Source organism: Mauremys reevesii, linkage group 12, assembly GCF_016161935.1.
Source record: "Mauremys reevesii isolate NIE-2019 linkage group 12, ASM1616193v1, whole genome shotgun sequence".
Lineage (NCBI taxonomy): Eukaryota > Metazoa > Chordata > Testudines > Geoemydidae > Mauremys > Mauremys reevesii.
The window spans coordinates 1964151-1987390 of record NC_052634.1 but is presented as its reverse complement, the minus strand read 5'-3'; the positions used below and the strand labels follow the sequence as shown (position 1 = coordinate 1987390).

Here is a 23240-nt window from a genome sequence, read left to right as displayed (position 1 = left end):
TCCAGGGACAAAGCGCAGGTGTTCTTGTCTCTGCTACAAACTTCTGTGTGCCTTTGGCCAAGCCACTAAGCCTCAGGTTTTTGAGAGTGGCCCTGAGTTTGGGAGCCCAACTTCAGACAGGCAGGACCTGACTTTTCTCAGGGATGTCAAGCACCCACAACTGCACTTGACGCTGGAGGTGCTTGTCCTCCTGGAAATCAGCCCCTGTGTGTCTCCAGATGGGCGCCGAGAGTTACTATTAAACTATGCACATCATCTTCCTCATCTGAGTGACAGGGATTAAAATTCTCCCCTACCTCTCAGGGTGGCCATAGAGATTAATTCATTCTAGTTTGTAAAGCCCCTTGAGCCTCTGCTAGAATATGCAATGTGGTACTTTTATCACCTGAGAAACTAGCTTGATGAAAACCTCACTCTGTTTATTCTGAAACGGATGAAATACATGAATTTGGACATTCTGTAAAATGACAGATCCTCTGGAGTGTTGCCACATCACAGAATCTTCTGCAAATTGCAAAGGAAGGGATGAGCAACTCACAGAAATTCTATTGCCTGCAGTTCTGTAGCTGTAGTTTTGCAATTATTTTACACTTCTTTGTGGATGGATCCTGAAGTATTTGCTAAATGAACTCATACCCAGACTGTACACAGGGATCACGCCATGGCCTCTGGTCTGATGCTTGCAGGCTGCTCCATAGTGCTTAGCATCTCTCCACAACATTTGGAACAGGAAGTCAAGAAGAATCCTCTATCCAGTGTGACTGGAAGTTAGGGAGTGTAGGATGTAATTACTCAGACTGTAATTTGGTTGGGATACCAGGGTGGTTAGCGCCTCAGCTGTTATCCACACGCTGCCATGGGATTTCCCGTGAGAACAAGTGGCTGGCTGAAAATGCAGCACCAAAGCAGTTGGCCTTGTGAAAAGGGCAGGTTGGGAGCTGAAACTTCCTTTTGTTGTGAAGCGTAAGAGTTTCCCACACGCTTCCCTCCTGTGCTGTTTGGGGTTTGGGCTGTGTTGTGACTCCAGGATCACCTCTTCTGTGCTGAGTTAAAATGATTTAAATGATTAAAACTCCAAATCAGAAAACCCGATTATTTCCTATGGCTCTGATTTAATGTTCCTCCCTGGCTGGGCGCTTGCTCCACGGCAGGAGTCAGAGCAGCTGGACAAGATGAAGTCGGCCATGCGGAAAGGGCAGGTGCTGCTGAAGAAGAAGGAAGAGAAGCTGAGCCAACTGGAGTCTTCGCTGCTGGAGGAGGTAACTGCCAGCGTCTCAGTCGCTTGGCATTAACCAGCCACACGCCCATAGGACGACGTCCAGAGAGAGCCAGATTCACTCCCTGAGGCGGGGACTTCACGGGGATTTCCGTGCCAGCGAGGGGTGTTTAGTTGAAGGCCAAGGGTTGGTGGCTGGAGCTGGATTGCTCTGGGAGCTGGCTGGCGTCTTTTACCTGTGTGTGAGCACAGTGGGGAGAGGAGGCTGGTCACAGGTCTGCAAGGAACTACAAACCAAACTGGAAAGAATCCGCGATTCACTAGCTGAGTAGCCAGGAGGGGCTGGGGGATGGAGAGCTCTGATGTGAGCCGCTTGCCAGGCAGGCTCCTGTTTTCAGTTCAGAAGCTGAGTGGGAGTGGCATGGTTGTTAGAGCAGAATGAACTATTCTTCCTTCAGAATTAGCCCGTGAGGCTAGAAGTGAGTCAGTGCTGTCTCTGATGCACTAAAAAATAGAAAAATCCAATTTTTGTGCTGGTTAAACAGCGGTTCTATTAACTGTCTACATGGGTGAGATTACAGATACTGTACATTCCCTCGGCTTGCATGGTACCTGCTCACCATTTAATTGTGTGACCACGGGGTGTCTGTGGTAAGTAAGCAGGAAAAATACTTGGTTATTGGGATCTTGCGAAGTGGAGGACACATTGGCTAGCGAGTACTGTTAGCATCTAGGACGGCCTCCTGGCTAAGGGAGGTGTCTGAGGGCCAGCGCTCCTGGACAATGTTCCCAACTCGGTCAGTGACTTGGGTGAGTTCCACAGGCCCAGGATCAGTGGGAGATTGAAGAGCACAGCATCTTTGAAAGTCAAGACACCTCCCTGCCTATTCAGCTTGTGCTGGGCCTTATGGTTTCTGACTCCAGGGAGTCACTGCAGAAATTGTAATGTGCAGTCCCCAACCTAGCCCGCCCCCTCTGTAGACTGAGACATCTTCCTTTGCAACACTCCCAGCCTTCGCTGACCCAAGAGCTGGGATCCACAGTTGTATTGCTATCTTCACCTGGTTCCTAACACTGCGATGCGAGAGCACCACGTGCGGCCTGTGCAGAGCAGTTACGGGGTATCCAGCTTGGACTCATAGACTCATAGACTTTAAGGTCAGAAGGGACCATTATGATCACCTAGTCTAACCTCCTGCACAATGCAGGCCACAGAATCCCACCCATCCACTTCTATAACAAACCCCTAACCCATGTCTGAGTTATCGAAGTCCCCAAATTGCGGTTTGAAGACCTCAAGCTGCAGAGAATCCTCCAGAAAATGACCCGTGCCCCATGCTGCAGAGGAAGGCGAAAAACCTCCAGGGCCTGTGCCAATCTGCCCTGGAGGAAAATTCCTTCCCGACCTCAAATATGGCATCAGTTAAACCCTGAGCATGTGGGCAAGAGTCACCAGCCAGCACCCAGGAAAGAATTCTCTGTAGTAACTCAGATCCCACCCCATCTAGCATCCCACCACAGACCACTGGGCATACTTACCTGCTGATAATCAAAGATCAATTGCCAAATTAATTGCCAAAATTAGGCTATCCCATCATACCATCCCCTTCATAAATTTATCAAGCTTAGTCTTAAAGCCAGATATGTCTTTTGCCCCCACTACTCCTCTTGGAAGGCTGTTCCAGAACTTCACTCCTCTAATGGTTAGAAACCTTCGTCTAATTTCAAGTCTAAACTTCCTAGTGTCCAGTTTATATCCATTTGTTCTTGTGTCCACATTATTACTAATGTTACTTGGAGTCACAGAAGCTTTAGACCTGATTTGGTTTCCCAAGGGACAGAAGTGTGTAGAAGATTATTTTATTTTCCTCCACTGTAAATATTTCCTTCTCTCGAGCAGCTTTCTGATGAAGATACACTGAAAGGTGCTGCGTGTAAAAAGGTGGTAACCTTTGACCTTAGCGATTCCGAAGACACACACAGCCTGAGCAGCACAGATGTACCTCAGCACAAATGTAAGGGGCCGCATTTCAGAGCTTTGTGCACTGTACCCAGTGTTTGACATTCTGCATCACCACACCCCCCCGCTGTGTGTTCCTGGTCTCTGCCGCGTCTTGTTTTTGCTTGCCCTACTTCCTGGTGTCCATCAGTCCAGTTCTTTCCTCTCCCTGGCTCCTTGGCAAGAGAGGCTGTTGCAATTCCTTGTGCCTTGCTCCTGTTGGGGTTGTTCTGTACTGTCCCGTGATTAGAGCAGTGCACTTAATAAATGGGTAACCATGCAGAAGGACTGTGCTTTTTCCAGAGGTGCTGGCCAGGCTGATGGCTACAACTTCACCCTCATTTAAAAAAATAAAAATTGAACTATCTGTAAGAATCCAAGAAGCTTTAGGACCTTCTCCCTCCCTAGAATGAAAGTTCTCCTACTGATAAATCCCCATGGTCCTCTAACCTTCCCATGGCGCCAGGTTTCTTTGTGATGTGCATGAGCCTGTGGAGTGCAATCCGTCCACTCTGACTCCCTGCTCAGCTTGTGTACAATTCGATTATTAAGGGCTAGTCTACACTTACCTGCCGGGTCGACGCGATGAGTTTGACTTCTCGGAGTTCGAACTATCGTGTCTAATCTGGACGCGATAGTTCGAACTCCCCACGCGCTCCGGTCGACTCCGGTACTCCACCACTGCAAATGGCGGTGGCAGAGTCGACCTTGGAGCCGCGGACTTAGATCCCGCGGCGTCTGGACGGGTAAGTAGTTCGAACTAGGGTACTTCGAGTTCAGCTACGCTATTCACGTAGCCTAACTTGCGTACCCTAGTTCGACCCCCGCCTTTAGTGTAGACATGCCCTGAAACATATCAAGCTCCTGCTGTTCCAGTATTTCAGAGTTCTTGTACATTTCAGTGTAGTGAGCAGGCTTTGTGCTGTTCTGCAAAGGCCTAGCCATTTGCAAGGGAAATCCATGCTCTACAGGTAGGTGGCTGTCGCGGAGCCCAGCAGAAGTTCACTCGCTGCACTGGCCCCGCTCATAAACTTGTAGTGGGCAGGAAGGACAGAAGCGCACTTACACTGCAAGTCAGGCCTTGTGCTGCAAGCCATATTTCAGCTTTGCCATCCCAGTGCCTGGTGTCCCTTCGTATCTTCCTTTCCCCATCCAAGTCTAATCCTTGGAATCTCCGGGATCCTGTCCCTTTTCATCTCATTTCCCCAACTTCCTCTCCTCCACACCACACCTGATCAGCCTTCCAGCCAAAGTTCCCTGCTCATCGACATGGAACTGAACTGCCCCGTTGTGTCTGCGGCCAGACCGCCTCGCTCGCTTAGCTGAATGTCCAAAGTTCAGCCTCTGCGAAGCATGGAGACGGAGTGCATGGGAGGATAAGTTGCCCTTGGTGGGGAGATGTTGGAGAATGGTGCTGCTTGTGGGAATAGACTCAAGGTCTCCTTTAAATCTTATCCCTCTGGTAATCTGGGTATTTCTTCCTTTGACTAGTTGACTTGAAACCAGATGTCCAGTTCCCCCAGCTCGACAAGATCCAGCACTTGACCAGCACTCTGCAGCACATCACCGCTGAGCTGAACGGGGTCCTTGGCACCTTGGGCTCTTTGAACCATCGGCAGCCTCTGCTCTTCGCTCCTGTGCAGGTGCCGATGCCTGCTCTGCCCAGTGATGGGGTTCCTCTTTCCACGTACACCTCTTTGGCAAGAGCCCAGGCTGCTGGCCCCATCGTGCCACCTGCTGGGATCCCTTTGGTTAACCAGTGGGCGTGGAGTACCGGTTTGAACTCCAGCCTCTCTTCCACAGCCGGTCAGTCAGTGGACAACATACTGGCAGAGAAATGGCGCAAGTATTTCCCAGGTAAAGGTCTGCTGCAGTTCCACCTCCTTCTGGGTTTGCTTATCATGTCTATGGCCATTGATTTTGTGCTGTCACTTCTATGCCAGGGTGCAGCAAAGTACCCCTTACGTGCTGTCCTGTGGGACTGCTCAGTAAGGGCACACGCCCCATTTGACCAGGCAGAGTGAGCTGTCTCCGCTCACTCCCTGGCACTGGGCGATCTACTCGACTCACCCTTCATCCTCCCAAGGTAGATGAACTGAGTCCCATGAAACGTCCTACGTGGGCATGTTATGAATGAGCTCATTTAAAAATAAAACAAGGTCCCATCTGTATTGCATGGATGTTAATGATGCAGTGGTCCATCCCATAATGTCAGCAGAATCTTGGCATCTCCGCTTCCCCCAGGTATTTAAGATAGAAACAAGGTTCTCCCTTCCCTGCCTGTAGGAGAAATGGCCCGAGTCATTACGATGGGTTTTGTGTGTGTGCCCATGGCACCTTGTGGGATGTGAGTGTCGTTTCAGTTGTGAGTACCGTGAAGTCCCTGCTCTCTTTTATCTCTACCGGGAGCGAGTTTTATAACCTTGGTCCAGCTGCCGTGACAGTCTGTGTCCTGCATCCCGAGCCTTCCCCTGGGGTTGACAGTTCCTTTGTTCTGCAGGAATGTAGCTTGCAGGGAGGCCAGGGTTGTAGAGGGAGAGTTGTGCCTCGGGTAGCCAGAGCCAATCCCACGGAGTACTTGGAATGTCAGGACAGAGGCCTTGAACTGGACTCTGTTCAGCTGGGCACCAGGGCAACGTGTCCACAGTGGTCTGTGACATGAGCAGATGGGCTGCTGTGCCTTGTACCCGTTGTCAGGGCATGCGACTTCGCTCCTAGATACAAGTTGCAAAGGCCAAGCCTGGTGATCATGAGCACATGGGTCAGCATGGCCAGGGCTGCCTCTGACAGCACAGAGTGCAATCGGCTGGCCGGGGCCTATTTAGAGCAACCAGTAGCAGCGAAGGATCCAGAAGGACCCTGGGGGCAGGGCTGCTGACTGACCTAGCTATTTGCAGGTAAGTGCCACTGGCAGTAAGAGACGTTACAGACGAGTCAAGTTCTTTAAAGCTCTCACTCTTCTACCAGCATCACCTCAGTCATGTCTGGGTTCAGCTGTGGCCAGGTGCTGGGTTCAGCTCGCTCTTGGTAGACCTGTTGACGTTACACGTGAAGGAGACAGAGTTGTGTGCTGTCCGCACGCTGCTGGTGCTTCGGCCTGGGGGATCTTGCCGGCTCTCTGTTCACTAGTATGGGGACGGGTGTGGATCCTGGGGGCAGTTTTGAAGGAGCAGGAGTAGTTGCCCATGATCACGCCCGGTTGTACAGCATGCTGGCTTCTGTCTCCCCCTTCCAGATGGAGCTGGATCTCACTGCTCGGAGAAGAGAGTCCACTTTGGGACAGACAGCCCAGTGTGGGCTATTCTGGGATGAAGATAATTTCTCTCTGCAGTTTACATGGCCTAGGGACAGTGGGTATAAAAATACCCACAGGGAAGTGAAGCTCGAATTCCGTTCCCTATAGCGGGCTGGGCTAATACAATGGGCATAATACAGGGTCTGCAGCCTGACTCAGGGAGGGCCGGAACCACACCTGGGCCCAAGCAAGTGTGATGGGACAGGAGATAGACCCAGACTGGCCAAGGCCAAGAGTGTAATAGAGAGCGGGACTGTTTACTTCCTTCCCTACTCATGGCTCTGCATCTGCGCTGAAGGGGAATGACTCCTCCTGAAGTGCTGGCTTGATGAATTGCCTGCAATGTGATGGAAGCTCTTTTGCACAGAAGCTCCACTGATTCTCTTTAGTCTGAGCTCGGGGCTAGTGGCTGACTAGTCTGTGCTAGGGGAAGCCGTTCACCTCAACAGGTGAGAGTGAAAATCACAGATGAAATGAATGTGACTTTGTGTCCCTAATAGACAATGGGCTTCGGTGGCAGACTTTCCGAGAGCTGGTGTGTGTAGCTCCCTGGACTTGGGCACGTGGCAGATTTGAAAAGAAGAGGAGATAACAGCAGCTTATTCCGGGAAGTGAAGTGCAAAGCTGATCTCATTATACCATTTCCAGAGCACTTCAGCTTCTGACATTTGCACAAGAATAGCAGGTCATTAAAGGAGCGAGCAAAAGAAGAGGAGGAACTTTCTATTAGCTTGCGCTGCCTGGCTGGAAACACACTGACGGGGGGTTGAGACAGATGATACACGTGGCTCCCAATTTACAATGTCCTTAGGAGAGCCAATTTTCCTTTTCTATTTGTATCCCATTTGAATCTTTTAACCAAAGACAAAATCCCCAGCCCCATGGCCTGCTAATCCTTAGCCAGCAAAACCATGGCTGCCCCAAGATTAATGTCAGGTTTGTTTTCACTCTGAAAAGTCTTGCTAGTCGTTCTGTTTTATACGCCCTCTTCGGCTGTGGTCTGCTTCGATGTGGGCCAGCCGCTGACGTCAGTGTCTGTGACCTGCTGTGTGCACGCTCTAAGGGAACCATATTCCCCCGGCCTAGACAGTTGGGTACAGATTCAACAGAGCTCTGAAGTGTGTGCCTAAGTCTCATTGACTTCATTAGGACTTAAATATATGATTCAAGTTAAACATGAGTAAGTGCCTTAAGGGGCCTTAAGACAAACATTTGTATGGGGCCTATTGACTTACATTTTTTGTGCCATGTTGCCTCATTTCGCGGGTGGAAATTGCCTCCCTAGCCTGGCCCTGAGTTTGGAGGTTGTGACACTGGCAGGCCCTCTGCTCATGTGTTGATTCCAGGTGGGTGAGACCCCTTCTCTGGCTTTTGGGGGCAAGGAAACACTCAGGCTCTTTGGGGAGAATGGTGTTTATTTTTATTAGAGATGAAACTCTAAACACAGCACAGACAGGGCCTCCCTGGCACAACCTGTGTGGATGGAGGAGTTGCATCTTGGGTTGTGATATACCTGTCTGTGGCATATACCCATCATCCATTCTGACTTGTATCCTCTCTGGAGTGGCTCCTGTGTTGCATGCCAATCTCCTTCTTGTCAATGAGGATGCTCTTCCCTAGAAGAGTCTGTAGTGAGTTCTGCCCTTGGGCTTTGAAGTCTACTGGCAAGGCATGTGACTCTGAGAGCAGAATTTAGTCCTTCTGCTTTTAATTTGTTCTCTTAGTGCTATAGGTAAACTCCCGTTACCTTCAATTAAGAACTGTCCTCTGAAACTGTACTTGTGTTTTTTCTGAAATTCTGATTATTCTCCCCCCAAAATTCTGATTGCCCAGATTTTGCATCTGTTCCCTGAGCCATTGAAATAACCCAGGTTTACCACAACTGTGTCTTGTGCATTTGTTATCTCTTGACTGTGGATACTACCCTGATAGTGTTAAAATTAATGGGAGCCTCAGTGCGTGGTTCTTTAGAAAAATTAGGCCATTATGCCTGAGCATGGATTGAGGTTTCTAACTTTGGGCAACGTGTTGGAACGTTTTGGCCTTGGACTGTGTTAGCAATGAAAAGCCAGTCCTTGCAACATGAAAGTAAAGCACTTTCAGAACATGGCGACAACCAGGAGCATAGAGTATTACAATTCAGGCATCAAGGCTTATCAAGAATCATGCAGTTCCTAGTCAGTCTTTCCCCTTAGGGTACGTCTACACTACCCGCTGGAACGGCGGGTAGTGATCGCTCTATCGGGGATTGATTTATCACATCTAGTGTAGACGCGATAAATCAATCGCTGATTGCTCTGCCATCGACTCCTGTACTCCACCGTGGCGAGAGACAGAAGTGGAGTCGACGGGGGAGCGACAGTAGTCGACCCTGCACCGTGAGGGCGTGAGGTAAGTCTACCTAAGCTACGTCAACTTCAGCTCCGCTATTCTCGTAGCAGAAGTTGTGTACCTTAGGTCGATTCCTCCCCCTCCCCAGTGTAGACCAGGCCTTGGTGGAAATAAGGGATGTCCCATTCTTGAGGGGGGATACCAATAGAAGTTAGAGATGAGGAGGATATAAAGTTAGAATAAATAACAGGAATTGAAGGGGGAATTTGTGCGTTTCTTGTTCCCTGCCTCCCATTGGAAACAGAGTGGGAAGCACCAGAAGATCCTGCTGTGAGCTTTCCCACAAGCACAGTCCAAACGAGCCTCAGCATGTGACTGCAGCATGCAGGGATAATGTGCTTGTAATGCAAACAATGACCAGGAAGATGGAAGCCTTTCCTGTATCTGTATTGAATGTTTCTCTCTCTTCCAGGTGGGTTCCCGTCGCTCAGTGGAAGTCCCGCCCCTTTGGACAGCAATCTAGGTTATTTACCTGCAGGGTAAGACTCCTGGTCTTTTGAATGTGGCTGTTTGTTTGTTTCTTTTAAAGTTGGTGTGGTTTGTAGGTCAGATATGATTTTGTTCTGACCTACTTGTTACATCAAATAGGTTAGATTCAGAGCTTAAGTGATTATCCAGGTCCCCTTTTAAATACTCAGTTGCCGGTTTTACAGTAGCGCTCCCAGGAAGGCTCAGCCAATAGCACTCTTATTTCAAGACCAGAATATTATAGGTTCCATTCCCACCTCAAGTGTGATTTCACGCCTATGATCAATGCCGCAGTGCAGGCCTGGTTAGGAAGGGCTGCTGCACTCAGGGCGACAGTGTCTTTTTGGCTGAGTTGTTGAGATCCTGGTGGCCAGGTGGGAATAAAAGATCCTTTGATACCTTTCAAAAAGAGCAGGGGATGAACCTGTTTCCCCAGGCAACACGTCCTTCTGTTAATAAAAGAGGCTCTTAGTTGCAGCGCTGCAGCTGAGTTCTTGCCGGGTGTGCAGTGCCCACTGTGGTGCCGTGGTGATAGGCATGACCACAAAGCTCTCCCTGTGCAAGGAGCAGCTTCTCTGGTGGCTCCCTGGCCTCTTGTAGTGATCCCCCATGTAGGCAGAATCTCCCTCGCCCAGGAACTTTTCCCAGAATGCCTTTCTGCAACTTGTCCAATAGGGCTGCAGCTGCTTGGCTCTGCTCGATTTTAAGTCACCATTTTGTAAGTGGACGCTTGTGTGATCGCTGCGTTTCATTCTAACTGATTGCTCTGTAAAACCTGGGGAGATTCCCGGGTACAACCCCCAAGTCTAGTCCATTGCAGAAGTCTTGCTATTCTGCAGTTCCAGGCTGGCACAGGACTCTGCTGGCTGGGTTACACCAGGCTCACAGCTGGTGTTTCACCTTTGCTGAACAGCTGCTCTTCTGAGCCTTGACAGCAGTCCAGTCCCTTTAAGAATCATCTCCCATGCCCATAGAACTTGTGCCTGGCGAAGCAGCACCTGGAGTGAGGGGAACACCTCTGGGGAGATAGGAGCTTAATGTCTTAAATTTTCTCTTCCCACTTCTCTCCAACTCCCTTGTATCTTAATCCCGTTAAAGAAGGTGGAAGTTCAGTCTAGCGTGTCTCTCTCTGCTGGACTTTTGCTACCCAACAACACTGCATTTTTCTCAAGGGGCAGGGACTAGTGGGGAGCTGCCGACCCCCTTTCTTCCTGAAGACGAGTGTGCTGCTGCTGCCTGTCAGCAGTGGATAATGGGGTAAATGAGGACTCCTATGGAGTCAGCTGGGGATGCAGGGGTCCTTGCCAACAACAGAGGCTTTGTGATGCTAGACAAGAGACCAGGAGAATGGCAGCAGCTGAGTTAGGTGGCTGCTGAAACTTCTTCCCAGTCTGGCAGGGGAGCGGAGGGCAGGACACTGAGCCAAGAAGAGGTTGCTTTCTGTTGCATCAAGCTGTGCCTATTTCCACAGCCACCCATCAGTTTCAGTCTAATCCGTTGGCTCACTTCTTGCCATACCTTTCTCTCTGTCGTGACAGTGAGCAAATCCGCCTGTTCCAGCGTTCCCAGCTCCGAGGCCCTGAGACAGACAGTACTAGTGTCCAGGGAATGATTGATGCCAACAAGAAATGGCTGGAAAATTTCAAGAAGGATTCAAAAGTGTATCCTTTGCTTTGGTCTTGTCTTTCTTTGCGCTCCCGGTGCTGCTGTCGGTAGAAGCAGAAAGCAGGCGGTGAGTGACTATGGAGCAGCAAAGCATTGAGCAGCGGCTGTGAAACCTCAGAGCCTCCTGGTTTTGGTCCCTGCAAGGGACAGTGTATCTAGTGGTTCGAGCAGAAGGTGGACTCAGGCTGGACTCCTGGATTCTGTTCCCAGCTGCGTCTTGACTCCCTGTGACCTTAGACAAATCCCTTCTCTGTGCCTCGCTATTCTGCAGTGATGGCCCCAACCGCTGCCACTTCTAGTCGAGATACTGCACTGCTCTGGGTGGTCACGGGAACAATAGCAGAGGAGGAGCTGGGAAATGAAGGATTTAGTTTCTTGGGGTCAGTCTGGTCCCTATATGCAGTGGTGTAGCCGTGTGGGTCCCAGGATATTAGAGACACAAGGTGGTGAGCTAACATCTTTCATTGGACCTGCTGGTGTTGGGGAGAGAAATATGGGTTACCTGCTTACGCTAATGATCTGTTCCGCCTCGTATGTAGCTGGGGGACACTGAATAAGTTTCCCCAGCCCTGCAGAAGAGCTCTGTGTAGCTCGAAAGTTTGTCTCTCGATCTCTGCCCAACAGAAGTCGGCCCAGTGAGAGAGATTCCCTCCCCACCTGGTCCCCATCAGCCATCTAACAGCACTGCTGTTTGTGCTGTGGGCAGTTTCTAGTGAGGCGCTCAGGAGTGGGAAGCAGTGGTTATTGGGCTGTGCAATTGAGTCAAAGGGAGAAGAGCCACTAGAAAGAAATCTCGCCGTGCTGTTAAATGGGGTAACAGGTCCCTCGTGCTCTCGAACAGCATTATGCTGCGGCTGTAACTCTGCAGCGCACGTTGATATGGGCACAAATCCCTGGGTCCCTGTGATAGAGCCATCTGTCTTGAGCCCGGTGCGGCTCTGAGTTCCATAATCCTGCTTTAAGTCCGTTTGACCTGTGTGCAGAGGTCTGAATACAGCATGTGAGCATGAGGCTTGATTCCTGCTGCTGGTGACTTCTCCTCCTCCCATGTCTGCATTCACGCAGGCTGAATTCACACGGAAGCAATGCTTTTCCTTCACTGAACTTCCAGTCCTCTCTTTCCAAGCACACAGAAGCCCTCTGCCAGCGGCCCTGGCCTGGTGCAGCTCGGGCTGGATGAAAACAACCAGATTAAAGTGTATCACTACTAAAAGGTGACGGAGCCCCAGCAGAGAGGGGCAGAGCCTTCCCAGCCCTGTGCCCCAGGAGACAGCCTGACAAAAGAGCATCATGGCCGCGCTCTGTTCCCTCTTACAATACATTGCGTTGCAGTGGTACCCAGTGGTCTCTCGTCTGTCTTTTTGCTCTGCCCTTGAAATAAAGTTTCTTTCCAGGAGGATGGAGGAAGTGGACTTCCCAAGTGAATTCTTCTAATCCTGTAATGTGTCCAAATATACTTTACAGACTGCTTAATCCAGTGCTGAAATATCAGGGCTTCAATAAATCAACAGTTCCCTCATTAGTATTCCAGCAATCAATCACCTGATGGAAATGTGACTCACCGAGGACTTGGAATAACTTGTTGCGGGGGAGAAGGTGAATTCCAACAGGAAACTGTTGCTAGAGGAAAAGAATGCACTGTGGATTCACAACAAAGAGGGGTTGCAGGTGACCTCAGACCCAGCCTCTGTGGCACAAACTTGAGCTTGAGAGAATGAAAAGCAAATGTCTATAATAGTTTTACATAGAAGAGCACAGTCGAAAGCAATATAGTCAGAGCTTCTGGGCACCACATCCTGACCGAACAGAGTTGGTTTTTGTTTCTTGTTATAGTCAGGATTCTTTTTAATGTCCAATGTTGAGTTTGTTTCCAGTTGAAAATGTTTTGTATTCAGGAGACAGTGGAGGCTAAGCCTCTGGGAAGGGTTTTAACAAACACACTTTGTTTTTGACAGGGCAGAAGCCATAGGGCCAGACAGGGCCCAGTGGGGATGGCGTACAGGGCTGATGCGATGGAGGAGACCTCCCCACTCCCCCGAACTGTGCGGTTCGAGTCAGGGTGATTGGAAAAGCCTGTGGTGGGAGTCTGTCTGGATTCTCTCCCGTCTGGATTTGCTGAGAGCCAGGCTGGAGGACATGGTGGGCAGAGGCTGTCGTGAGAGAGTCTCTGGCTGGTCTCCAGCGATGCACCCATTGTTACTGGTGTCAGTGGAACTATATGAACAGGTGTGGCCTTGAATAACCACCAATAATAGATAGAGCCCCCGCCAAGCCAAGTCCTCTCACTCCCTGGGGGAGCCCAGCTTCAGACTTGGGCTGGCTTAGGGCCATTTCCGATAAGGGCTGAGCTTGACGATACGCGAGGCAGACTAGGAGCCGGCTCGCTGCTGGGTCTGTATCTGCTCTGCAGGACTTGTTGGGGAGAGCTGGTTTGGTCAGAGAAATGGCTCTGACCGGGCCGGAGTGGAGGCTGACATGTTGGATAAGGTCGTTTCTGCTTTGCACGGTCGCTTTTCTGACTGCAGCGGCCCGTGCTTTTAAGTTCCTCCGTTTGCCGGGCCCCTCCAGCTGGTTTGAGTAGTGTGGTGCAAGCCAGCGTTGCTCCGGAGAGGCTGCTGTTCTGGGGTGGGAAAGGCACTTCTGTGTCCGAGCACTCGCTCATGCTGCAGTGCCTGAACCTGAGGAGGCAGAGCAGACGAGCAATGGGATTGTACGGCAGGGAGGGTGCCAAGTATCTGTCAGCTCCCCAACTGGGGGCCAGTCCCAAGGCCACGGAAGTCCATTGTGAGACGCTTTCCTCAGCATTGGGCCAGTCCCTTTGAGTGGCTGCAGCTTGAGTCGTTGCCTTGTGGAAATGAAAACCCCATTTGGCGTTTGCCTGAAGACAGCCTTTAAAAAATATCATCCTATCCTGGCCTCAGTTCTGGGTCAGGGCAGCGAGGAGGAAATGCAGAGGTGGGGGTAGAGGCTGCATTTCCAGCTGCTGCGTGGTGCTGTGTCATTAGCCATCATTCCTCCAAGCTGGCTTGGGATATTTATGCTTTTTAAACAACATTTTTCTTTCTGGCAATTTATTGTTTGACTAAAAATCTGCATTAAAGGGATGAGAAATCATCCTTCAAACAGTTCCTACCAGAGATGACTGGAAGTTGTAGCTTTCCACCCTTTCATACTGTTTGCGTTTCTCAGCTTGGATAGTGAGGATAGGCTTAAACAGAAAGTGACCTTGTCTGGTTCGTTTTACTTTCTGATTCTCATGCACTAGCACCTGGTTGCAAATGCTTCAGGGACGTGTTTACACGCAAACCGAAAAATGTTTACTTAAATTTTTAAACAAGAGAAAATGTCTTTTTACATTTTATAACTTTTTAAATAATACCCAACTTTTTTAATGTGAGCTACCTGACTTTGTTCTCCTTAAACAAGGCCTTGGACTGGTTCTGCAGACAGATCCAGGGGGGTGGATTTGTGTTCACAGGGTCTGGCACTAGCATCTCTTACCCCTTTCCTTGCTGGTAAACTGAGGGCAGGTGACTCCCAGAAGCACTGCTGATATAACACAGCATGCTGATTGATGTCCTTGCCTAAGGAAAGAAACCCTAGGGCACACTTAACAGTACGGACTGACCGAGAGGCCTTGAGTGACCACTGAGAACCGCCGCCAGGAAAGAATGGATCGTTATGTAGGTTTCCTGCTCGCTGTACCAGATCACACAAATCCTTGCCTACGGGGATTTTGCTTTTAGTCTCTCTCAGCTATTGAGAAAACCACATGGCAGCCCTCAGCTATTTTTATTAACAGCCTCACTTGTCCTGGCATTCCCCAGCACTGAACCCCTCTGCAGTCATTTGTACATTATACCCAAAGCACACGCAGCAGAAGACATGGAATTATACCTGTGCGTTCTAGAGAGTGTATATTCTTTGTGTGGGTAAAAGACTATTTTAGTAACCAAATTACTGTGTTTCTGTCGCAGGTCTCTTTTCCCCCTTGCCCCTTGTGACGCTTTAAGCTGTATCCTGTTTTGTATGCAAATTAAATTGACACAGATCTATTTTGTACAATGGTGGTGTTTGCAGCTTTGTTTTTTCCAGCTGAGATTTTTTGTCTCCCTCCCTCGAACCCAGCCCTGGTACCCACCTTGCTTTTCACATTCAGACACTTCCTTCACTCCTCTCCAAGTTGTATTGCTGTTATCCTGTCAACTTCAAAGACCGCTGCACAAACAAGTCTATTCGTTACCTGGTCAGGGTGCTAAATGGAGTACTAGACCGCTAGGAAATGGAGCTACAAGAGATGGTGTCCATGCAGCTTTCAGCCAGTAGGAAACTCATTGTGGGCAGCCCTGAGCCAGGTTTTCTCACAGGCGTCTCTTCCACCCCTTTCCATGCACCTCTGCAGTGGCTCTCTCCTCCCAAGCTTGAGCCACGGTGGTAGGGCAGGTGTTCTGGAAGAGACCAGGTGATACCAGCTGGAGGGCTGAGGGAGAGGTGTCTCTGGCTGGAATGGATCAAGGCTGGGGGGGAGTTAATTACAACCACGCTCTTTGAAGGTGTGGTGGGGTCTCTACAGAGCTGTGCCTGTGCTATGTGGTACTTGGCGGGGACCACCTCTCCCTGTGTTACTCGGCAGCTGGCTGGCACCTGGGGATGTGCTAAAGTCGGGTAGCTGCGGATTGGCTGTCACTACTGACTTTTACATTTATTTTATAACAGCAATGACTTCCCAAGTGCTATTTCAGCACCCTGCTCTCTCCGAAGGCTGCTGATTGGATCGCTGTGAGAGCCATTTCACTGTGAATCAGGCAGGATCGGTGCCCCCTTTTTCCTCGTGGTTTCTCTTTCCCTCTCATTTCCTACCACTGTCTTTTCTTCCCCTTCCTGTCCTTCTGCCAGCCAGATGACTATCCTCTGAGCGCTTCCTAGCTGGTTCTGCACTGCCCTGCATGGCTTTCCGTGTGGGAGTGCTCTTGCATCAAAGACTTAGCTTGTCGACCATCCCCTCGAAGCCCCAGGGCTTATCGAGAGCCAGCCTGCATCAGAATCGCTCGTTCCGGGTCTGAGGGCTGCATGGTGCTGCATGTGTGTCATGAACTACTGTGATACAGCTGGCTGTGCAATAGCTCCCGAATGGCCGGTCTGTGGCTCCCTGGCTCTTGTTCGTCCACCCACCACTGGCGCCAGGAGCCTTCTCTTCTGCCTCCAACTGCCCCAGCACACCGCTGCCTTGTGCTCTGCTCACCCCAGGGACCTTCGCTGCTGCTACTGCAGAGATCAGTCGGCTGGGGCCAGCTATGGACTTGCTTCTGCTGCCTCCTTTCTTCCCTAGGTCAAAGCGCAGCATGCTCAGACCATGGCCAACCTGACTCAAGGCTGCTCCCACGTGTCAGGTCAAGTGCCTGCCAGCAGCACCAGGGGAAAGGGCGAACTCACGACAAAAGCCTGTGTCCCAGGATGGTGATGTGTAAAACCGGTCGTGTCCTGTGAAGCATAGACCAGGTGAAGCCTGATTGTCTGCCTAGTAACCAGTGTCCTTGCAGAGCCCCTGGTGACTCCCACAGCAGTTGGTTTAATGGGGTGTTTGTGCTCGTCTCCAAGGGCCTGCTTCTCTCCGTGCTCCCACCACTGTCAGTCGGGAAGCCACGGTCCTGTGTGGAGCTGGCAGAAGAGAACCGTGCCCACTGGTGCTCCCAGCGAGGTGAGAAGACTATTTGTCTGTGCTGTTGAAACTCCTGTTTCTTCCTGAGCTGATCTCCCATGGACATTGGCTGCCAGGGAGAAATCCAGAGGGGAGCGTTGGCTCCTCATCTTCCATTGCCCCAACCAGGGCCACGTGGAGCTCTGACGACTGAAAAGCAGCTCTTCTTGGGAAGTAAAACTTATTAAAGTGCTGGATTTTGCACAAGGGGAGAGCGATTCATAGTGGATGAGATGCTGCAATAGAAGGGCCAAGGAAACTAAGCCGGGGGGGGAGAAAGGAGTCTATTCCAAGGGTTTGATGGTCTCTCTTCTTCCATCTAGTTCCAGCTTTGCCATCCTCACTCCTGTGCTCAGCCCACTCCGTCAAGTGCCTTGTGACCCTTTTGTGATGAAGGCCTGCCAGGCGGGAGGCTGAACAGGGGGGTTGAGCATAAGCTTCTGTGGGCCGAGTGGGCTGTAGCCCATGAAAGCTGATGCTCAAATCCATGTGTTAGCCTCTAAGGTGCCGCAAGTCCTCCTGTTCTTCTTGCTGATCCAGACTAACACGGCTGCTACTCTGAACCCTGTTACACACATACTTCCTTTTTATGTGGGGGAGCGGGGGTGAGGGCAGCTAGAGCAGAAGTCTGATGGAGTGTTACCCTAGGCTGTCCTTCCCTGGGGCATCTCTCCTCGAGGTAAGTCAAGTAATTGTGGGGATAGCTGCCTGCCTGCCTCTCCCTGCACAGCTTGGGTCTCCTGAGGGGCTGTGTCCAGCACCCATCGCTCTAGTATCAAAGTGCTTTGGAGGTAGCTTTCCGGGCTGCGTTTTCTCTGACCTCGTGTTAAGAAGGAGAGTGATGCCGAGTTCCACGTGGGGAAGTAAATGGTGCTTTTATTTCTGTGGCCGCTTGTGGCCTGCTGGTTGTAGGGGCCCCTTGTCTGGGTTGCTTTCAGCTACGGTGCGTATTGCTGGCTCAGGAAGAGGCTCCGTGCCCTGCTTTGCCAGAGGACTCCCTCACCCCAGCCATTGCTAATTACATTTGAAAACTCAGTTAAAAGCCTAATTAAATGCCAGTGTCTTTCACTGTACCTTGGGGTTTGCACCCCGCCAGCTCAGGTGGGGTCTGGGGGAGCTGGGCAGAGAGCACCCTGCCGGCTATCCAGGTGTATCTTGGTCTGATGCACATCAATTTGTCATGGCGATAATCGAAGCAGTCAGGTCCCTTCACCCCCAGCCCTGTCAGCAGCTTTGGCCATGCAGGGAGCATTGCAAAGCCCTGTAAAATCCCCATCCCTAATTGAAAACAGATGTTGACTGGGTGCTAGAGGCATTGCTGTGCTGTTGTAATCCCACAAGCCACAGACCAGCACCTGCCATCCCTGTTTCTTTAAATCCTCACTCGGTGGGTCCATTCATTTCTTGCAGGGGGTGGGTGAAGAGGATGCACTGGTGCCTTGTATGCTGGATGAGCCCCGGCAATTAGAAGAGCGAAAGGACAGCAAACAATTACTCCGGCAGGAGGAGAACGAGCGCTAAGCTCATTAAGGGGTTGGGAGGTTGTCTGCCCTGTTGCAGCCTGAGAAGGGGCCATTTCAGTTGCTGGTGACACTGAGGCAGGCGGGTCTCTCTCACGGAAGAGTTTTCTGTTACCTGTAGGCGGGGGGAGCCCACTGTGGAGTCCGACCATGCTGGCCACGCTGATGACTGCGCTGTTCTTCATGGTGAGAGCGTTGGGACAGGTGAGTCCAGGCTGGGCTTTCGGGCTTGCTTGGTGTCATGCTGGGTTTTATTTCTAGGGAGCTTGTTATTCAGTTAGTTCAGAGTGTGTGAGGTGTTGCTATGTTACGGACACTAGGAACTCCCCCAGCCTCTGGCCTCCCTTCTCCTTCATGTGTTGGCGACCAAGCCCGGCGGAGCCTCCTGCTGAGCCTGGAAAGGTGGGGTTCATGGCCAGGGGTTGCAAAGCAGGTGGCGCTGTCTGGGGCACGCCGCACGCCCGGGGATGCCTGCTATTCCCTGGGCTCCATTAATCTCACGCAGTGGGTGGTTCCCCCCCTTTTCAAATTCCAGCGGTGTGGCTGGAGAGAACATGATGTAGGTGACGGTCATGGAAAGCAGCTGCGGGATCCTCTCCAGTACAGTGGCGTTAGTAACCAAAGCGAGTCTTCCACACTTTGTTTGGGTGTTTATCGACCTTAGTGACGGCTCTGCCAAGCAGTGCTGTCCTCTTACACGTGGGCACGCGCTGGAGCCAGTGTGAGCCCGGGCTCTGCCCTGGAGATGGCTGCTGCTTCCCCAAATCTGACTACTGGGGACCGAGCTCATGGGGCTGGGGTAAGACTGCAGATTCCCACCCTTCCCTTGTCTGGGGCTACGGCTCTGCCTCGTGTGGGGGTCCCCCAGCTCAAATCTGAGTTATCTACTCTGCAGTCAAGCCTCTCAGTTGCTCTCTGTAGAGGGGAACCTGGGCAGGCTGAAAAGACACTAATTTCTCTTCTCCCAAGCGGTGTCAGTTTCCAAGCCTGTTATGTAATTATCGGACCTACCGACTGTTTAAGGAAACACCCCTACTGGGGGAGGAGGAAATCTGGCTGCACTGACCGTACGTCCCTCTTCTCTGGCGCCAGCCAGTCATGGATCTCAAAGCACTTTACAAACGTTAATGAATTCAGCCTTGTGATGCCCGAGGAGGCAGGTGTTGTCCCCACAGTGGGGCAAAGGGAAGGGCTTTCCCAAGGCCATGCATTGAGCTGCCAGCAGACATGCTCCCTCTCCATGCAGTGTGAGCTGTCCAGGAGTGACCCCAGGGGAGACACAGGGGGCAGGAGCCTTTGAGAGCGTTTCCTGTGAGCAGAACACACCTGGCAATAAGCTCCAGCCTCTTGTGCCATCCCCACCGCTGGGCCTTGCGGAACGTCCCGATGCCACATGGCAAACCTCAGCTGTAACTGAGCGCCTGCCTGTGGCACTGGGCCCATCGTCTCCTAATCTGCTGCCTGTGACCTCGGAACCATCTCCCTGGCAGCCGATTGTGATGTCACAAGTGGAAGATTATGTGTCCAAAAGGGGCTTTGGGCATAAGCAGCAGGCACAAGGATTTGCAGACGTTACGGCCTCTCAAATAGGTTTGGGGGTCTTAGCCTAATCCCAGATGGGCCACAAACTGCCTCCCGGTTCTGGGCTGGCATCTGAGTAACACCTGGCACCTGGACTGGTGTGTTACCTCAGGTTACGAAGTGTAAATTTAACTGTCTTTTTGCTGCTCCTACTTGCCCAGGTCCGCTTGGCGAGTGGCTGAGCCTGCGTCACTGCAGTATCTAACCAGCCGGAGACAGGAAGGTGCAATGGTTAAAGTGCTAGCCCAGGGCTCGGGGTCAGTGCCCTGCCCCGCCCTGCCCCAGACCTCTTGTGTGAGCGTGGGAAAGTCCCTTAGTCTCACTGGGCCTCAGTTCCCATGTGTACAGTGGGTGCAGGCCCTGTCCTGCCCCCAGGCGTGTGGCGAGGATGTCACAGGACCTAAGGGAGAGGAAGGAGTTGTGCGCCCAGGAGAGCACTGGCTCTTGCTAGTCTCCCTGGAAGTGGGCAGCGGGTCCGTGTACAGACGAGTCTCTCTGACTGGCATTGCCTTTCTCCACAACCCAGCTCGGAACCAGCCTGTTCCACGAGGAGCCGCTGCCCTATCTCGTGTACCAGCCCCTGCCGTGGCAGGTCCAGTACGTGACCCAGAGCCGCCGAGCCAGCCGGGACTGTGGGGTACGTGTCGCTCTCCTTGTCTCCTTTTGTAGTCATGGGGAGGGGCCGACTGCCCCCAGCTAGAGGCGTGGCAGCGTGATGCTGTATGGCCACAAGCCAGGCAGCCCAGCGCCCGGGGTGGGCTCGTGCAGTGTCTCGTGAGAGGGATGTGGCAGGGTGGCCCAGTGGGTAAGGCACTGGAGTAGGTGTTGAAAGACTCCTGCCATCGACCTGCAGGGTGCCTTTGGGCCAGTCGCTCCCCGTCCTGCGCCTCCGTTTCCCCTCTCACCCTGTGTCTGTCTTGTCTGTGTCGATTGTCCGCTCCAGAGGGCAGGGGCTGTCTCTCCTGATGTCTCTGTGCAGAGCCCACCAGGATGGGCTCCTGAGCTGGAATGCTGTGTCCAGTTCTGGAGCCCACCCTCTGAGAAGGATGCTGATAAACTGAAGAGGGTTTGGGAAGAGCCACAGGAAGGATTAGTGTCTGATAGCGATAGACTCAAGGAGCTCAGTCGAATTACCTTCACAAAGAGAGGCTAAAGGGTGACCAGAGGGCAGTCTGTCCGTACCTCCAGGGGGAACATATATTTGATAATGGGCTCTTCAGTCTAGCAGAGGAAGGTGGGACACGATCCAAAGGCTGGAAGTTGAAGCTAGGCAGATTCAGACTGGAAATACAGAGTACATTTTTAACAGTGAGAGTAATTAATCATTGAACAATTTCCCAAGGGCAGTGGTGTGTTCTCCGTCTCTGACCATTTTAAAATCACGAGTGGATGTTTTAGTAAAAGATCTGCTCTGGGAATTATTTGGGGGAAGTTCCCTGGCCTGTGCTAAACAGGAGGTCAGCTTAGATGGTCACAATGGGCCCTTCTGGGCTTTGGAGCCTGTGGGTTGATGAATCTTGGAGGACCATCCATGCATTGCCACAACACACAACGATATGAAGTCCAGGCATGCAGGCTAGCTGGGCCCAGTGTTGCAAATCCAGCGGTTGCTCTGTGTTTCCTCGTGGGTGCTGCAATGACTAATGCTCTCCTGTTTGGTAAGTGAGGAAACGCCCGGCACTTCTAACCTGCTCAGCCATTTCCTGGAGCACAGCTGGGGAGTCACCTCCATGTCCTGTAGCCAGTTGTCTGAGTGTTTCTGAGTAGTGAGCCACGGGACAGGGCGAGCCGTGGAGGTTCAGCACCCAAAGAACAGAATTGTATCTTGTCGGCTTGACTGTGCTGGCCAATCCCCCTTGCAGCATCCCTGCTAGCGTGGGCGCAGGAAGGGAAATGTGGGTCTCGGGAGGCAAACGCTAGGCTTTGAATTGTTAGTGAACGTGCCCCTTAACATGCAGCTGTGACTCTGGAGAACGAGCCCCTGGTCACTCCCCCTATCTCCCGGTTCCACTGACACAAGCAGGTGCCTGTTCCTCTTAGCCCAGCAGAGCCAGCACTGCTGCAGGGCAGTAAGCTGGAATTCGTTAAACCTCACTCCACTTCCAGCCAAATGGTTCCGAGTTCCAGCTGCAGAATCTGCATTGCTGCTGATAACATAACAAGTCGTATAATTTATAGTTGAATGGTGGTGGTGCCTAGGGACCCGAACCCAGACCGCGGTTCCGTTGTGCGAGGCGCTACACAAGCACAGAACCAGAGACTCGCTCTTCCCTGAAGAGTTTATGGGCTACATAGACCTGGCAGACAGGGCAGTGGAAAATCTAGACCATAAAGGCCAAGGGAACCAAATGAGGGTTTGCAAGCCCCATCTTAATGCTACAACGTATTTATTTTATTTTTTGGGTAGGGTTTAGCTAGACAGAGGCAAAGAAGGCAGAGGGGGGACACTCGAGGGAGGGTGTTTAAGGACAGAGGAGAAGGCGGCAAACCTGTGTGGGACAGACAGACTCCAACTGGTGGTCAGGTCCCAGGGGAATTTGCAGAGGTGAAATCATCTGTGAACTTTCAGACTGAACAATGTGGGTCTGGATTCTCTGAGGGAATAAAAGTGGAATTCCAGAAAAGAGCCATTTGTGGGAGGTGTGTTTAATGTATGTGACAGGAAATAATTCAAGGGAAGACGTGACCATAATTCTCTGCCTCTGCCTGGAGAAGGAAAAAAATGCAAGAGCACAATAACACAACAGTGACTCAAGCTAGCGCACCCTCATAGGCAAACATGCCTAGGGTACTAAGCACCGTTGTACCAGCCAGAATGACCATGGTTGATGGTGTCGCACCAGGCGTCGTGTAGTGAAGTTCCCAGATCTGGCTCAATCCAGCAGATCCATAATCTCTGGGCTGACCCTGCGGGATGTTGATGGAGAGCTCGAGAGCACGATGTGCTCGGGTGTCTTTGCCATCCTGGTGATGTGGCTGAAGAGCTTCCAGTACCACTGTTGAGTAAACTGAGCAACTGAAGGAAGGTCAGATCTTTGTGACTGTTTGCACAAAGTCAAACAACTTAATGTTCAGGATTAGTCAAAGTACATCTGGTTTGCTGTGATCATTTGAACTCTGTTTGCAGCCTAGATGGATGACCTTGTCAACGCTCTCCATGGTACTCGACCCCGCCTGCACGAGGAGTTCTGGTGGCCCAGCTCCAAGGGTCTGGGTCTTGGACGTCTGTTCAACCCCATAGTGCAGGTGGCATCTTGAAAACCTTGGAGGGCAAGGCTGAAAGTCTGTGACCTCACTGCAAGCACGGCAGCGTCATTGGCATAGTTTTGGTCGGTAAACACAACCTTGAATCCAGCATGTGGAGCAGCAAATCCTCTTATTACATCCTAGAATGATCTTAGCCTTTT

The 23240-nt window shown here is 51.4% G+C and overlaps 1 protein-coding gene across 3 annotated transcripts in view; it reads left to right on the top strand.

The window, feature by feature from the left end:
* CEP164 (centrosomal protein 164) overlaps positions 1–15101 on the top strand; it is a 73818-nt gene extending 58717 nt beyond the window's left edge. For all 3 annotated transcript variants that reach the window (XM_039496846.1, XM_039496845.1, XM_039496844.1), the window contains 6 exons: positions 1152–1259; positions 3117–3231; positions 4707–5072; positions 9314–9380; positions 10908–11030; positions 12146–15101. In XM_039496846.1, coding sequence (XP_039352780.1) covers positions 1152–1259; positions 3117–3231; positions 4707–5072; positions 9314–9380; positions 10908–11030; positions 12146–12245 — 879 coding nt within the window. In that variant the 3' untranslated portion in view covers positions 12246–15101. The remainder of the gene's footprint in view (positions 1–1151; positions 1260–3116; positions 3232–4706; positions 5073–9313; positions 9381–10907; positions 11031–12145) is intronic.
* Positions 15102–23240: the final 8139 nt, after the last annotated feature.